Source organism: Phocoena sinus, chromosome X (assembly GCF_008692025.1).
Source record: "Phocoena sinus isolate mPhoSin1 chromosome X, mPhoSin1.pri, whole genome shotgun sequence".
NCBI lineage: Eukaryota > Metazoa > Chordata > Mammalia > Artiodactyla > Phocoenidae > Phocoena > Phocoena sinus.
Genome location: NC_045784.1, coordinates 121,542,148 through 121,560,142, shown reverse-complemented (window position 1 = coordinate 121,560,142; position 17,995 = coordinate 121,542,148). Strand labels below are relative to the sequence as shown.

Below are 17,995 nucleotides of genomic sequence, written 5' to 3'. Positions count from 1 at the left end.
CACTTATTAACAAAATAGAAGCTCTTGCCAGTATATTTAACTTCAAGTTTAAATGTCAGTGTTGACTTAGAGACATTCAACTTATAAGTCTTTGGTTTGCAAGACATAACTGGCCAACTGATCAACACAAGTCACCAAAATTTAAACTGGAAAATGGCATTTTCTCTACTTTGACCAGAAGCCCTCTTTAAGTGTACACAAAGGGGTAGGGATGGATGATCAGGGCCACACACAGGGATGCCCTGCCATTTGTCACGTAGGACAGATTCTCAAGGACAAAATCAGAGTGACTATTAATGAGACCCTTCTCCTTTCAAGGCTCAGGAAACTCACATCTCCTGAAACGCAGGCAGAGAAATGAGAGGAGTCATCATTATATGGTCCATTTGTAATTTTTTTGCATTCTCTGAGGGCTGGGATCCTACAGTTTTGATTTCCTGGGTATTCTCTCATCCATAAAGATAATAAAAATGAAATTTTATAGAATAGCTTCAACTATAAGTAGAAGTAAAATGCCCAACAACTTCTACTCTCTGAAAAATACATTAGTTAGAGGTCATACCTTGAATGTTTTTTACATTAGAATATTTTTACTATAGGGAGCTACAAATAAAATCCAGATAAGTTAGAGTTCATTTCTAGCAATGAATATTCTGAGAAAAGTCAATTAATAGTAGCTCAGATACATGCATATGGACACTGTAACTGTCGGAATAGTTATTGGATGACTGAGTTTGAATTAATTACATAATTTATCACACTAGGATGATCTTAGATATAAATGCATCATATCTTGTCAGATCTGACTTTCTTTTCTCTAAAAACAACATATGCCACTCTTATGACAGAATAATCATATGGATAGAAGAACGTTAGCTCTTCAAGTCATTATGTTTCTAAAAATACATGTTTTCTATAGATAAAATGATAAAATTAGTGCCCCTAAGTCACTTGAACTTTTTTTTTTTGGCACATATGTTACAAAGAATGCTACAAATAACATCGTACAAATAGCAACTATATAATAAACTTTGGTTCCTTTTCCCCCTTTTCTTTCTCCCTTTCTCTTTGTTTTCCCAAACAGATATTCAGTGACAGGCTTCAGGAAAAAAAATATTTTTAATATTCTCTCCAGGGCCATAATGAGGAACTGTGTTGAAATAATGATACTTCCCACTTCTTGTGGGTCTAGAGTCCAGAAGATGAGATTATAGACTAGGCAAGCAAGACTCTTTTCAAAATAATGATGGTGTTTATAACACAGCTCTACAGAGGTTGTTGTTGAAATTAACATTTAGAAACTAATAATAGGGGGCTTCCCTGGTGGCGCAGTGGTTAAGAATCCTACTGCCAATTCAGGGGACACGGGTCCGAGCCCTGGTCTGGGAAGATCCACATGCCACGGAGCCACTAAGCTCGTGAGCCACAAATACTGAGCCTGCGCTCTAGAGCCCACGAGCCACAACTACTGAAGCCTGCTTGCCTAGAGCCCGTGCTCCGCAACAAGAGAAGCCACCACAATGAGAAGCCCGTGCACCACAACGAAGCGTAGCCCCCGCTCGCCGCAACTGAAGAAAGCCTGCACACAGCAATGAAGACCCAACGCAGCCAAAAATTAATTAAAAATAAATAAATAGATAAAAGCTAATAATAGATGAAATTAGAAGAGTAACTAAAGGATGCCAGGAAGTGTAAGCACCCATGGATTTATTTTTAAATAATGGTTTCTAGCTTTTGAAATAGTTAAAAATAAGCAAAACAAACAAATAATCGCATCACTCTCTTCTACTCATCATCCTTAAATAGACTCAGGTAGGGAACGAATACACAGTTTGCATTCTTTGGTTTCTGTATATGTAGAAGTTTATTCTACTTATGAATAGAAGGAAATGATAATTCTCTGTGTCAGAAAGTTACCATTCTAGGTGTTTTGTAACATTATCTTAGTTAATCCTCATAAAACCCAGGGAGATTGAGTCTGTCATACCCATTTTACAGAGGAGACAATGAATTCTCAGAAAAGTTAACTTCCCTAAATCATAGAACTATCAAATAGTGAAGCAAGAATTCCACCCAATCCCATGTGGTTCCGAATTTCACATTCTTTAAAATCCTGATAGGTTTCATTTCATGTTTCTTTTACATTTACAAAACAGTAAGGATCTCAAAAATTCTGTAAGTAATTTTCTAGGTGATTCACTGAAGCTTCGACCCTCAGAGAGTTCCTCATCACTGGGTGTATTCAAGCAATGAGTGTTCATCTGACAAAGATTTCCGCTTTGACTGAGAGTGGTTAAACCGTAAGAATTTTAAGGTCCCTTTAACCCCTGAAACTCTATGCTTAACAACAGCCCTATGCCCATAACAGATCAAGCAGGAATTCTCTGTGATGACAAATTTTCCTATACCGTGATCCCTTAGCATGTGACTGAGGACAGTTTCCTCATGTAGGCCTTCGTGGGTAGACATTATTCAATTTGAGTCAGGTCAGGGAAATGGAAGCTCCAATTTTGAACTGAAAAAGAAGGTAACCAATCACAGATACATGACACTGGCTTACGCAGATGTTCTGCTTTCCTCTGACTCACCCTTTGAGCCTCAGAAAGGGCTACATTTTATTTTTGATATAGTAATTGGGATACAGTCACACCATCACTCATCTCTTCATATTATGTCTTTTTCCCCTTGTTTTATGCCCCTGATTTGGCCCCATGTTTGGAATTATCCGGAAGGAATCTCTAAAATAAAAGAGGAGGGTCTGGAAACAAGATCAATTTTGAAGGAAGGTTTTAAGTTTACATTTCTAAGGAAAATGAATACTCTTATAAAAGTACTGGGGAAAAAAAAAGATTGTCAATATTTTTGCAAAATGAAGAAAAAGGTTTGCCGGCTGGGGACAGTACTCTGGTTCCCCAGATAGAATTGAGCATGGTAAAAATGGAAGGATTCTCATCACCTCTCTGTCTTTCTGACAAAGCTTTGGTTGGTGTTATGGAACTTGTACAGCCCATTGGAGTAATTCTCACAGTAGATTGTTTGGCTATTAACTTCCTACTTTTTATTTCACCGTCTTTATTATCTTCAGTTGTCTGAGGGCAGTGGAGCTTGTTTTTGGGCCCTAATCTTTGACAGTGAGTGAGAAAGATGAGATTTCTTTAAATTAGAGAATACTCAGAAAGAAAATGGGTAAACAGAACAGCTGCTATTATATCAGCATCTGTGACTTAGAAAAATGATATTCTAGAAAATATAGGTGGTACTAGGGAGCCAAACGAACAGGTACTGCACTCATTAGAAGCCCACATTACAAAGATCCTTCAGAACAGGTACTCTTTTTGTTAATCCTCCAGAAAAAAATCTGTGAATGGGATATGATGTGAAAGATCATCCAATGTCTAGAGTACTCAGACTTTAATACATTAACAGCTGACACCTTAGGTTTTTAAAAAACAAAACAAAACACAGGTTACCAGCTGTAATTTAAAGAGGTAGCCTGGGCAAAATGGAAGGTCAGGTTAATCTAATCTAATCAGTTAATCAACTAATCTCACCTCTTCCAATTCACTGTGTGCCCTATCAGATAACAGTTCTTTTGTCTTTAATGATGGAATAAGCCTAGGGATGAACATTACTGCTCTGCATGGCTCCATTGGACAGTAGCAAAGGCAACTGTCTGGAATAAGGAACCATTGAGACACTATCACAGGTTCAGAATCAACTCAGGTATGAAATCTGAAAGAGCAGGATGGATGAAACAAGCCCGTGATTGGCAAAGGGTAAAATCAGCTGATTTGAGACCCTGTTGTGCACAATTGATGTCAAGTGTTTTTCATGTCCTTTATTGGTTTATTCTAGTGTTGAGTATTAATACTTTGATACTTGCAAAACATTTATGTCCCAAGGGTTTCCCTTTGGGGAAAAAATCAATTATGCTTTCAAAATTAAAAGTGCTTTGATCCCTCTGTGGACAAGGAAGTGTGAAGTATCAGGAAGACCTCAAAGACCTGGGTCAAATCTTGACTGTCATTTGCTACTGTGTGACCTAGGGCAAATTAATTAACTTCCCTGAACCTCATTTTTTAAAGAAGAAGAATCTCTCCCTTGTAGTATGATTCAGAGAACTAAATGAAATAATGTTTGGAGGCAACGTGGCTTAGAAGAAGAGGGACTCAATAGTAGCTACTCTGTTATGGATTAGTTTATGATCTGAAAGCTACCTTTCAGCTCCTAAATTCCATAAAGTTTGCAAAATTGAGCAATTAGTACAAGGTTTCTCAAAGTGTATGTGATCCAAAAAAAAAAGGATTCCATTGTCAAATAAGTTTGAGAAATGCTACATGCTCTATCCCTTTCCCCTTATAAGTCAGAATTCATTTTTAATGTAATTGAATTTGCTGAGAAATTCCAAATTTAAAAGAATTGTTTAGCTTTATTGAATCAAGTGTCTTCTAAACTTAGTTGATCACAGAAATGTCTCTTTCCAGAAGATTTATTAACATCCTAAGAACTTTCTTGTATTGCACTTAGAGAAATGCTAAGTTCACAATTTTTTTTTTAACTCCCAGAGTATAAATACATTTTCGAAATTAGGATACACCGAATGATCCGTTGATACCAGGACACCAAAATGAAAGCTCATTTGATTTTTTTTTTTTTTTAGCTCATTTGATTTTAAATAGCAGCAGGACAAGGCAGAATAAATGAGGAAAACAATGAAAGTGAAAGACTACTGACTAGGGACAAGTTTTATTGGTGTTATAATCACTTTTGATTGGAAGTGTTTGATTGACTAAAATTGCCTTTGGAATTAAGGATATCCAGGAGCTTGGTGAAGTTTCTGGTGCAGTTGTTTATTTGCCCTGAAGGAGGGAGACACGGTCGATCAGCATAGTCCTATGGTTCCAGTTACGTTCTTTGCAAAGCCAAGATTAAGTACGGTGGAACATTTGTAGGAAAACTATGAGGCGATTACAAATCTGTCTCACAATATTCGTATTCATATATTTTGGGAAGAACATCAACTTTGCTTTTCTTTCAGATTGCCATAAGCAGTACTGGAGTTTTCTTAAAACTTTACTTATATATTTGCTTCCTTTTTAAGCTAGAAATTTCCCTTAGTTTACTATTGTTCTCTACGGATATCAAGTGTAGTTTTAGGACACAGAAATGAGACTGCAGGGCTAACGGACCGGGTTTTTAAATTATTTTGAAAGCAAAAAAAGCAGAAAACATTGAAGCTGTTACTTCTATGTTATTCTTATGAGGATCCCCATTATCATTTTTAAACAGCAAACTATTTTTTATTAAAGCATTCATTTTAATAAGCTGGATATTAATCACTAAGTTCCTAGTGCTATTATTGATTGTAATTTATTGATGTTCTAGTTGTACTTGTTTTCAGATTTCTGTCTCCATACCTATATGAAAAAGAACATTCCACAGTTATTGCAGTCAAATATAGTCGACTCTCAGAACAGTTTCTAAAGTTAAATAAAGATAGGCATTTAAGTCATCTGATATTTACTGTCCAAACCTGGCCTTTTCAGCTATCACAGTACTTGGAATGTGCATTACATTTTCAGGTAAAATTTTTTTGCTCATTCTATTGAATCTTGTTAACATTTATAGTAAAGGACAAACAATTCCCCTATCCTGATAAAATATATTATAGCTTCCTGAATCCTTTGCAGTTAGAATAAATGCCAACCTGTTTTGGTATCCATTACCACTTTCAAATTGCATAATACGAAATAATGCAAATGTGAGTTCTTAATTAGCAGGATCTGTTTTGTTCAAATGTACAGCAGTAGAGGGATTTTTCAACATACTGCAGCTGCTACCTATGGAGGAAACAAATTTCACCTTATTAAGAGGAGCTGTACAAGTACATACGTTGTTATGGATGGATCCTTTAGTGTTTCCTTAAGCCATGCTATTTCATGATAGATTTTACTATTGAACACAGGAAATTTTACCATTGCTGCCCACTCGATTTCTGCTTCTAGGTTGTTTTTAAAGGAGAAGATGATGAAAATTTTAAGGCCAATGGGGGGGGAAGGGTTCTTTATGAAAGATGCAATATTTACCAAGGTCATAAAGAAATATGCATATATATCCATATCTATTTAAATATTCACTTAAATATTGTACATACATCTCTGTATACATGCCATGCCAAGCAAACATTTGCATGAATATATCCGGAAGGCAGCCCCCGTGAAATGACAAAAATGAAAAAACTGAAACATATATGAATAGATCTTACGGATACTATAGAAGGTAGGACAGTATCCACAAATGTTGTAATAAATCCTTTGCTCATTGGAATTTTTGGTCTAGATTTGAGGCCTTTAAACATCAACCAATTATGGTAAATGTTTAACTGCAGGAGTTCAGGAAGACAGCCAAATGCTGGTTTCAAAGCTATTGCTAGTTTTAAAGAGTTTTTCATTTTTAAGCAAAAGCATTTCTGGGTACGGGGTACGCCGTATTGTGGCTGGAGCTACTGCAATCTGAATAAGTGGATTAGGCAGAACATAGGTCCTGAAGAAACGGACCCTGCAGTATTAGCTGAAATGTCCTGGGGAAATACTTGCCATTTATAACTTAGCTCTCTTTACTTTGTGTCTGTTTATTCCCACAGACACAAAGTAAAGAGAGAGTTTTCTTAGCTGAGCACCTACGAAAACAGCAAGGTTGGGGGAAGGGGAGGAAACGACCGTCTTAGCCTTTGTGGTTAGGAAAGCCAGGTGTTTGAAATGAGGGCCAACCCCCCCCACCCCCCCACCCCCGCCCCACAGGTACATCTGCTTGCTTACTAGGCTTATTAACTGAATGACCTATCTGCACGAAACTGGTTTAAATATTCGCCATTCCTCAGGATATCCCTACCCTCCTGTGGAAGCATTAACAAATGGGGCCTGGACAACCCACACGCTGGATTTGCAACCTCTGGATATTTGAGATTCAACAGCTAAAGCCTCTTTGGTAGAGACATGACAATGACGGGGCTACTGAAGTGACTTTTCTTAGTCCGTTTCATCTCTTTTTCTGTCTCCCCGAGGCATCCCGTAGGTCTCTTTCCTTTTGCTCCTCCCACAGCCTTCCGCGCAGCCCCCAAACTCCAGACCTTGTCCCCCTTCTCTAAAGTCTCTCATTCACCGCCACCCTCCCGAACCAAAGTCCCCTCCCGGTCACCACCAAAGCCAGGAGAAGTGGAACGCTCACAATGCCTCCGTTATAGGGCTTGAGTTGGGAACTGGGCATGCTCAGTAGCTAAAGCAGATTTTTTTTTTCTTCTTTTGGTCGCAAGTGCGGCATCTCTCTCAGTCCCACACCTTTCTTTCCTATATCCCTGTCCCCTCTCCCCACCCCCGGCCCCTTAATCAACCACGCTTAACCCGTTCCACACCGAAGGCTCGCAGAGTCCTGAGGTGCAGAGAATTAACCCGTCACCTAAACCCACTAAATAGTCTCACTTTGGGCTAAAGCTTCACACTTTTGCCTTAAAGCCCCCAGCCCCTTACGCGCAGACAGGTAGGAGTAGTGCGAACACTACTGGCTCCCAGGAAACTGGTCCCAAGAAGGCTCCATCCAGGATCGCCCTTTACCGAAGAAGTATTCCCGGAGCCCTCTGTTCTGCGGGGGTGACAATTAGCCAAAGGTACCGTACCCGTGATACAAAGCCCAAGTGCGATTGTTGCCTTGAATGTCATTGTTGTTGACTCACCCCCCTGGATCCTGGAATTATTCAATTCCGCGTAGACTCGACGCCCCTATCTACCTCCCTCGACCCCCCTTCCCCCAGGCTCTCCGCTGTTTCTTTGGCTTTGCCGGGGTTCTTGGTTGCTCTCTCAAAGGAACGCCCCGGGTGTGTGTGTGTGTGTGCCTTGGTTCTTAGGGGACTGGGGGAGGAGAAAGGACTCGACTGTGCGTGTATGTGGCGGGGGGATGGAGGCTGGCGCGCCCGAGTTAGGGGGCTGGGGTCTCTACGCGGGAGGAAAAGGGTCGCTCCTCCCTAGGGGGTGTTTTAGGCAAAAGGAGGGGGGATGCCGGGGGGAAAGTGCGCTGTTTTTCCCGATGTGTGGGTAGAAGAGGAATCAAGTGGGGGTGTCTGGATGGGGGACTGGGGGAGGCCTCGGGAACGTGCTGGGGTCGAGGTGCATGAGTGTCGGGAGGTAGGTTTGCGTGTGTGCCCGGGGCGGGGGGGAGGCGGGGGCGGGGAATCAGCGCTTGTATGTAAAGGTGCAGCCCGTGTGCGAGGGGCTGGGTGCGCGCGCGCGGTGTCTGGCCGGGGGCGCGCGCGCGCGCGCCGCTGCCCGCCTGCTCGCCTGCGAGGGCTGCTCTTTGGGTTTGACGGGCAAGCGGGCGCGGAGGAGCTCGAGGTCGAATCACATATAGACCGTTGTGGAAACTGCAGCGCGGATCGCGGCGCGGAGGGCCCTGCGAGAGCCGCCGGGGTCCGTAGGTGGGTGCATTTCCAGCGGGGGCTGCGGGAGCTGCACCGACACGCGCGGCCTCTTCCACCAGCTCAGCCCGGCAGCGCGCGTGTGTGTGTGAGTGGGTTGTGCGGGCGCGTGCGCGTGGAGGGGGGCAGGTAGCTTATTATTTTTAGTTTGGGTCGTGTTGGTTTGGGGCGAGCTGAGTGGCCAAAGCGGCTGTAGTGGCTACCTCCCGCCTCCCGCGCGCCGTGCTTGCCTGCCCACGGCGCGGTCGCAAGTCTCTGAGGACCAAAAGAATCTGGTGTCCTTAGCATCGCTGCCCCCCTGGCGGCCGGGGCGACAGGGAAAGTGTCCTGTCTAGGGTGATGAGGGCTGTCGGGGCCGCTGCGCTGGGCTGGGCTTTGTTTTCTGCGTCCCCCTCGCAGGCACTCTAGGCGAACGTAGATCTGGGGCTCCAGGCAGTGGCCCGCGAGCTGGTCGGAGACTGCTGGCACCCGGCAAGACAGGGAATACGAGAGAGGCCGGTGGGTAACTCATAAAGCCCTGCAAAGCCGGGCAAGCGCTGGCAGCGCGACTTTGCAAGATGCCCGAATGTTGAGCTGATTTCTGGCTTAGTGACAGCAGCATTATGTGACTGGCCGGCGTTGGGGGAAGGGTAGGGGTGGGCGCGCAAGGGGGAGCCTGGGCCGCCGCTCTCGGCCACGGAGCCGCGGGGTCACTCTGCCTGTGACAAGCGGGCTAGTGACGCCCCAGTGGCCATCACCCTCGTGGCCTGAGCCGACCACCTCTTCCACCCCAACCACCGCATGCCCGGGTCTATTAGAGACCGACGGAAACTCCAGCAGCTGCCCCTTGTGGGGCTGGAGCGCGCGGAGAAATGTGTGAGCAGCGGGGCTGAAGGCCCCCGCGACATCCCGAGCGGTCCCCCCGCCTCCGCTGCCCGGCTCACGAGACTGCCGCTCGGGCTCGGGACCCGGGAGGGGGCTGCGTGCCGGCTTCGGGCACCGAGATGCGGCAAAACATTGCGGTACGCGCCATCGCCGGCGACCCCTCCAGCCGCGTCGCTGCCGGCCCGAGGTAGCGCACAGGGGGCGGCGGGGACCGCGTCTCTCCGCGAAGCCCCCCACGCGCGCCCTAGGCGGGAGGGCGTAGGTTTCCCGTGCCGGCTCCGGTGAAGCCACCTCGGCCCACCCTTCCCGGTCGTCGGCCCCTGCAGGCCGGGTCCCTCCGTGTGGAAGCGGAGCGCCAGGCGCGGCGCTCGGGTGGATGCCGGATTTGTGGTAAGGCCAGGTTTGTGCAGTCCTGGCCGGCCGTGGGAGCCGGGCGTCCTGCGCGGCACAGAGAGCAATAGACCGAGAGGTGGATAGGGAGACGGGCCGCCCTGGTCACCCCGAGAGATGGCTTTTGGTACTCAACTCATACTTTGTGGGTTTGCTTTTTTTCTTTTTGCCTTCCCCCCTCCTCCGATTTTAAAATGTACATGTTTTAGTGGTACCATGTGAATATGAGGTTTCTTTCGCTTCATTCATTGCCCCTTTCCCTTTTGGGGGGCTCCCTTCTCCTTGCTCTGTTTCTTCCTCTCTCCACTTCTCCTTGGTCTCTTGTCCTTTCAGTCCCTCTTCCCCTCTCTCCTTGGCGGATCGACTCCCCCTCTCCCTTGCTTGATCCTCCAGCTGCCTGCGGCTTCTGTTTCATGCGAGCTGCATTTGGGAACTTCTAGCTCGTCCTTGCGCTTTTTTCCCCCCTTGCTACTTAAAGTAGAAATGACGAGGAGGAGGGCAGCTCCTTATGCAATTTCGGATCTGTTGATGCTCCTTGTTCTTGTGTTTTGTACCGAATTCAGGTATTCAGGTGTTTGGTTTGGTTTGGTTGCTTTTGAATTTCTTTGCGCGGGGCGGGGGTAGTAACAAGAAAAGACTCTAATGAACCAGAGTAGCTGTTGAAAACCAGATCTGTAGGAAGGCCAAAGAGCATGTGAAATTTTGATTTTACAATGAAAGTTAGTTTGGATGATGTCATACTTTAAAATTATGACTTCTTTCTGCACTGCCAATCAAGCTATCACTGTGAATTGGGGAAATGCACGTCTATATGACAGCCAAGGAGCATCTCGGCAGTACCGGCTGTATTCCGAACCAAACTACTCAAAATGCAAATCTTCGTGGGTCGCGGCTAACGAATTGTCTACCTTGAGGCATGTTCGGTTTTACCACTAGCTGATTCCTCGTGGGCAAAATAAACAAAGGAGTTTCTGAGTGACGCTTCTCTCCTTGTATCATTCCCTCATTGTGTGTTCCTGAGAGATTTATTTATTTAATTAATATTTGGTGGTAACCATATTGAAATTGCGGCCAGCTTCCCATTCCAGATGGAAAACACTCACACGGCTAAAATTGCATCAGTAAAATGCACAGTGCTTGCTGTTCCTTTTAATCTTTTCCACGAAGCATCGCATATATTTGTATATGCATGCAGTATGGAAGGAATTGGCAGCCACGGGTTAATTTGCTAAGCATGAAACTCCACTAAGTGATTCTTGATTTAGTTGTAGACAGGGACAGGGGGTGGTCATATTGGGAGAGGGGTGTTTGGGAACTGATGATTTTAGGGCAAACATTGGCTGTGCTAAATGTATCTGGCGCTGCAGATAAAGCCAGCCGGGGATTGTAGTGTGTGGACTCCTCTTCATCAGCAGTGGCGGTCTGTGGTCCAAGTGAAGGAGATCGGCATCTGAGCCAAGCTCAGTCGGACCTGGGTTCAAAATGGCACACAGAGGAATGGGAGAGGGCCAGGGAAGCAGGAGAGCCAGTTTTTGGGGGTGGGAAGGCTGTCTGGACATCAGCTAGGCAGTGCAGGGGCAAGCAGGTTTCTCTCCTGCTTTCGGGGACCCAAAGACAAAAGGCATTTTCCCCCCCTGCTTGGGAAATGACTGACAGGAAGCTAGATACCGTTTATTTACCTGAAACTCAAATTTGGCCGTCTTCTACTTGGTTATTTTTCTAGAACCTCACGGGGTCATCTGTGTTTTTTTCTGTTTGTTTGTTTGTTTTTTTTACAGTGTAGAGCAGTGTACAGGAGTGAACTGATTCATGGCAATGTGCTCACCTCTGGCTGAAGCTCAGACAAGTATCTTTCTAGGGTTTCTTCCATCTTGATCTTTTGACTGTCCCCTCTACAGCCACCCAGTCCTCCCATCACCATCCTTCATGGAACCCAGGGCCCTAATGTCTTCTCTGCCTGGCTTCTTACCAAGCTGAAGCCTAGAGAGTAGACATTTACAAATTGAAATTCCTTTGTGGTGCTGTAGTTGATGTTCTGCGATCAGTCATTTGAGTCGCCAATAGGAAGCTTAAGATCTGGATTCAAGGGTGAAATTTGGTGGTCCAAGTAAAAAAAAAAACTATTTTCAGGTTTAAGCATGATCAGCAACCTTTTTTTCCTGTTGTTTGTTGTGTGTTCTGCACATGTAAGATTTGTATAAACTACAGGCACGGAAATAAAATGTATGGTATTTTTGGTAGTTCTTGTTTGACCGAGTGAGAATACTTGGAGTTTTGGGTGCCTTAAGAACACAAAGCTAATTATTATAGCCATGTGTTCGCTATGGTATGATTTAAGCACAAATTCTTCTTCAAGTAATGACCATTGAAAAAAATGTTTTCTTTTTATTTTTTAGATTATTTCTCTTTATTCAGAAGCATAAAGTTGTTTGCTGATTGCAAGAAGATGTTTCTTTGGCTCTTTCTGATTTTGTCAGCCCTGATTTCTTCAACAAATGCAGATTCTGACATATCGGTGGAAATTTGCAATGTGTGTTCCTGCGTGTCAGTTGAGAATGTGCTATATGTCAACTGTGAGAAGGTTTCAGTCTACAGGCCAAATCAGCTGAAACCCCCTTGGTCCAATTTTTATCACCTCAATTTCCAAAACAATTTTTTAAATATCCTCTACCCAAATACATTCTTGAATTTTTCACATGCAGTATCCCTGCAGCTGGGAAATAATAAACTGCAGAATATTGAGGGAGGAGCCTTCCTTGGGCTCAGTGCATTAAAGCAGTTGCACTTGAACAACAATGAATTAAAGATTCTCCGAGCTGACACTTTCCTTGGCATTGAGAACTTGGAGTATCTCCAGGCTGACTACAATTTAATCAAGTATATTGAACGCGGAGCTTTCAATAAGCTCCACAAACTGAAAGTTCTCATTCTTAATGACAATCTGATTTCCTTCCTTCCTGATAATATCTTCCGATTCGCATCTTTGACCCACCTGGATATACGAGGGAACAGAATCCAGAAGCTCCCCTATATCGGAGTTCTGGAACACATAGGCCGTGTCGTCGAATTACAACTGGAAGATAACCCTTGGAACTGTAGCTGTGATTTGTTGCCTTTAAAAGCTTGGCTGGAGAATATGCCATATAACATTTACATAGGGGAAGCTATCTGTGAAACGCCCAGTGACTTATACGGAAGGCTTTTAAAAGAAACCAACAAACAAGAATTATGTCCCATGGGCACAGGCAGTGATTTTGACGTGCGAATCCTCCCTCCGTCTCAGCTGGAAAATGGCTACACCACTCCCAACGGTCACACCACCCAAACGTCCTTACACAGGTTGGTGACCAAACCACCGAAAACGACAAATCCATCCAAGATCTCTGGAATTGTGGCAGGCAAAGCCCTCTCCAACCGCAATCTCAGCCAGATTGTCTCTTACCAAACCAGGGTGCCCCCTCTTACACCTTGCCCAGCACCTTGCTTCTGCAAAACCCATCCTTCAGATCTGGGACTGAGTGTCAACTGCCAAGAGAAAAACATCCAGTCCATGTCTGAACTGATACCAAAACCTTTAAATGCCAAGAAGTTGCACGTTAACGGCAACAGCATCAAAGATGTGGACATCTCCGACTTCACCGAGTTCGAAGGACTCGATCTGCTTCATTTAGGCAGCAATCAGATTACCGTGATCAAGGGAGACATATTCCGCAATCTCACGAATTTACGCAGGCTGTATCTCAACGGCAATCAGATCGAAAGACTCTATCCCGAAATATTTTCAGGCCTTCATAACCTGCAGTATCTGTATTTGGAATACAACTTGATTAAGGAAATCTTAGCGGGCACCTTTGACTCGATGCCAAACTTGCAGCTCCTGTACTTAAATAATAATCTCTTAAAGAGCCTGCCCGTGTACATTTTCTCAGGAGCACCCCTTGCTAGACTGAACCTGAGGAACAACAAGTTCATGTACCTGCCTGTCAGCGGGGTCCTGGATCAGCTGCAGTCTCTTACGCAGATCGACTTGGAGGGCAACCCATGGGACTGCACTTGTGACTTGGTGGCATTAAAGCTGTGGCTGGAGAAGCTGAAAGATGGGATTGTCATAAAAGAACTGAAGTGTGAGACACCCGTGCAGTTTGCCAACATCGAACTGAAGTCCCTCAAAAATGAAATCTTATGTCCCAAGCTCTTAAACAAGCCATCGGCACCCTTCACAAGCCCTGCACCTGCCGTTACATTCACCACCCAGCTGGGGCCCATTCGCAGTCCTCCTGGTGGTCCAGTGCCTCTGTCAATTTTAATCCTCAGCATCTTAGTGGTCCTCATCTTAACTGTGTTTGTTGCTTTTTGCCTTCTTGTTTTCGTGCTGAGACGAAACAAGAAGCCCACGGTGAAGCACGAAGGCCTGGGGAACCCCGAGTGCGGCTCCATGCAGCTGCAGCTGAGAAAACACGACCACAAAACCAACAAAAAAGACGGACTGGTCACAGAAGCTTTCATTCCACAAACCATAGAGCAGATGAGCAAGAGCCACACCTGTGGCTTGAAAGAATCCGAAACCGGGTTTATGTTTTCTGATCCTCCAGGCCAGAAAGCCATGATGAGAAATGTCCCCGACAAGGAGAAAGATGTATTGCACATGGATACCAGGAAGAGACTGAGCACCATCGATGAGCTGGACGAATTATTCCCGAGCAGGGATTCCAATGTGTTTATTCAGAATTTTCTCGAAAGCAAAAAGGAGTACAATAGCATAGGCGTCAGTGGTTTTGAGATCCGCTATCCTGAAAAACAGCAAGACAAAAAAAACAAGAAGTCACTGATAGGCGGCAACCACAGTAAAATAGTTGTGGAGCAAAGGAAGAGCAGCGAGTATTTTGAACTGAAGGCAAAACTCCAGAGTTCCCCCGACTACCTACAGGTCCTTGAGGAGCAGACAGCTTTGAACAAGATCTAGGTCATGCAATCTTACTTCCTACAGAGGACATTTATTTAATGATGAAAGTGCCTTTTGTTGACTTCTAACTTCCAAATACTATATTATCAATAGGCATAGAGGCAGGTGTTTCCAAGGGTGTCTCATTAACTGTAGCTGCAAAGATGTGTCCCGTAGAAGAGAATTCCCTTAATAGATTTTACTACATAAAACCTACACCGTGGAGTCCTGTGGGGATACTGCAAACTCTATTGCCAAAGGGATGCTTTATATACATAATTCACTGAATTTAACCTCAAGAGGCAAATCTGTTTTGTACCCCAATGCAAAACCTTCGTCTCTTTGTGCTCTGTAAAGCAAACTCAAGAAAACTGTACCAGTGTTTGTACCTCAGCTGGGTCCTTCATCTTGCACGTAGATTCAGTTGGTGGAACTGGAATATTCCTTTTGATTTGTGGCATTGTTACAACTCTGTGTAAAGATTCTCTGAAAAGTTTAAAAAAAAAAAAAGCATGCCAAGAGAGAACATTCGATAGTATTTGTAAACCGGTAACCTTTATGCCCTGCATCTTGAAACTGCTGGATTTATAATGTTAAATTGTGCAAATATTTGTTTAAAATATACCATGCATTATATAACTATAAAATAAATTTGAACACTTTAAGCATTACCTGTCTAGACATAAAACCTAAAAGAGAAAAAAGAAATCAAAGTGAGTTACCTAGCGTTTGCGGTGATCTGAAGAAATACGGGATGTTTATCAGAATTAAACATGGCTCAAATTCAACTAATATTAGAGTTTGTTCTCAGTTATGTGAAATACCCACAATCCTTAAAGGTTGTCCAAAATTAGCAAAGTGCTTACCGTGTGAGCGCACCCAAAGCTATTTTTGTAACATAATTCATATTTATGAAGTACTTTGTATACTAAATAGGAAAATATGTACTCCTTAATCTGTATTTAATATGCCTGACTTGTTTTCCTGATCACAGGGAATTTATCAATAAGTATACATTTAGACAGCAAAAATATACCAAACTGAAACTGAAGCTTATGTGTACAGAAATATTCTGGACATTGTGATCAGGTATCATTTAAAAACAAAACAAAACAAAAAAAACACACAAAAAACAAAAGTACAAAAAAATAGTTCTGTGCTATTCTTGAGAATTTAGCATATTATCTTCAGATTTGTTACCAACTGTGCATTTTAAAATAGGTTCCTTTGTTTTATAGACTGTGTGTGGGGCAGCTGTCATTTGCCATCGCTTGTCTTGCTTTTCAGGATTCTCTGAACTGAATTCAAATAGTTTTCACTACAAATATTTAAAAAATTAATGAGTAAGGTTAATAGTTATATCTTGTATGCATCAGTATCTTGTTCTTTCATCATTCTGACTACTATCAGGTAATCAAGTGGAACAGTAAACATCATGGTGATCGTGGCTATCAAAGCCACACTGTAAAATGCTTTCATTGGTCTCAGATTAGTTCACAGTCTGCAAGTACAAATGATATGCCACTGTGTTTGCTTGTGCTGTTAACTTCTAAGTCAAAATTGGTCAAAGGAGGGAAGCACTTGATCATGGGAGATATTTTAATATTTTTAGGTTCTCCTGATTAGCAAAGGAACACCCTGAAACACACTGCCTTCTTGGCCTGCCTGCATATGTATATTTTTCCTGCTCCATGTCTTTATAGTTACTGTATTGATCAGTAAGGTGACCAAGAAGGTAAATGTAGGCATTCTTCATGAATTTCAAATGGCACGTGTTTTGGTGCAGCTTCTAAAATGATATTATGGTTAACGTAGTAACAGCAGTCCCTTTATTAATGACTAATTCCAGGGCTTTATGTGTTTGTTGCGAGATAAAAAACAAACAAACAACTTGGCATTCTTGGAGGTGTGTGTGTGTGTGTGTTTGGGTGTACATGCATACATATAGATAATTTGGAGATTTTTGTTAAATAGCAAAATTAATTGTCTCCATATGTATGTGCTGGTGCTCTTAAAACTTTAATGTGTAATTTTAATTTTCATGACAATGTGAAAACTTTATATGAATATTAAAAATAAATAAATACTTGCTTTCTGATCTTGAAAGAAAAGACATGAAGATGTGTGCCCAACAGCCTGTTTGCATCTACAATTTCATAAGAACTTTTAATATGCCATTACCATGCTTGCATGCATCCATGGATTAAAGGGCTCCTAATGCATACTGACAGGATAAAGATGGGAAAGCTGAAAAGAAAGTTTTAGTTTATTCTGTCAATAAAGTATGGATTGAGGAATCTTAAGTAGGTGCTTATGGGAGGAACCGGAAAGCTCTATCCACGATCTGGGGATGATAGGTCATTGGGATGATGACTTTTATTCAGTGTGGTGAGGCTTTGAAGAGGTTTCAATGGCAAGAGTACCTGCCTCCATCCCAAAGCTTGCTGTAGCGTATTGGCTATCTCATACTCTTCTTCTGAAAGGTATAAATGTTCATCTTTTCCAAAAAAAAAAAAGAAAGAAAGAAAAAGTAATTTAAATGTATGTGGTTCTTTGGAGGTTCTAATTGTAAGTGAATGACAGTAACAAATCCTTGGTTAAGGCTGATCTATTTTCCTTAACTGAAGTCATTGTGCCTACCTTATACAATATATATGAATTTACATCTGTCTCTCATTAGTTCTACTTGTACATTTTATGATAATGTAGTTAGGCACAAGTTTTGAGTTGAGTACAAGAGCAGTTAAAATACTGTTATCTACATTGTGTTGGTTTCAACTATAACCTTGATAGTTAGTTTAACCCCTTGAGGAATGATCTATATGTCGGTACAGCATTTTTAGTGGAATTTGATTTAAATCTAGAAAATCCAAGAAGAGCTCATTTCTAATGTGGTCTGACACATCATGGGCTTCTTGGCATTGTATCATGTGTTTGGACTCTGTTAGAATGGTGGCAAGGGCAATTAGATCCTTTGAAATCAGTGAAGAGGTGGAGATAATATGTCCATGGAATATAAATCAAGTTTTAAATTATTTTTTTATGAAATCAATAAAGATTCCATTCTTTAAAAGGAAATCTTTGTGTAATTTTATGAGAAAGCAGCTATTAAAATATGGTGATTCAAGTCTATAACTCAATTTATATTCTATATTTAGTTTTCCATTCTGAATGATAAAGTGAATAAATATATTAACAAGAAAATCATTTCAAGACCAGCTTTCTTTCGTTGATTTTTAAAAACAATTTCTTTAAGCCATAAGGATGCATACATTATACAGGGCATGGCCTCATGAGTAACGTCAACAGGTATTGCAGAAATAACAACACGT

The 17,995-nt window shown here is 42.7% G+C and overlaps 1 protein-coding gene across 1 annotated transcript; it reads left to right on the top strand.

The window, feature by feature from the left end:
- Positions 1–12,152: 12,152 nt before the first annotated feature.
- Positions 12,153–15,158, top strand: SLITRK4 (SLIT and NTRK like family member 4). The gene has a single exon (XM_032620702.1). The coding sequence runs from the start codon at positions 12,168–12,170 to the stop codon at positions 14,682–14,684; it is 2,517 nt and encodes an 838-aa protein (XP_032476593.1). The 5' UTR covers positions 12,153–12,167; the 3' UTR covers positions 14,685–15,158.
- The last annotated feature ends 2,837 nt before the right edge of the window (positions 15,159–17,995 follow it).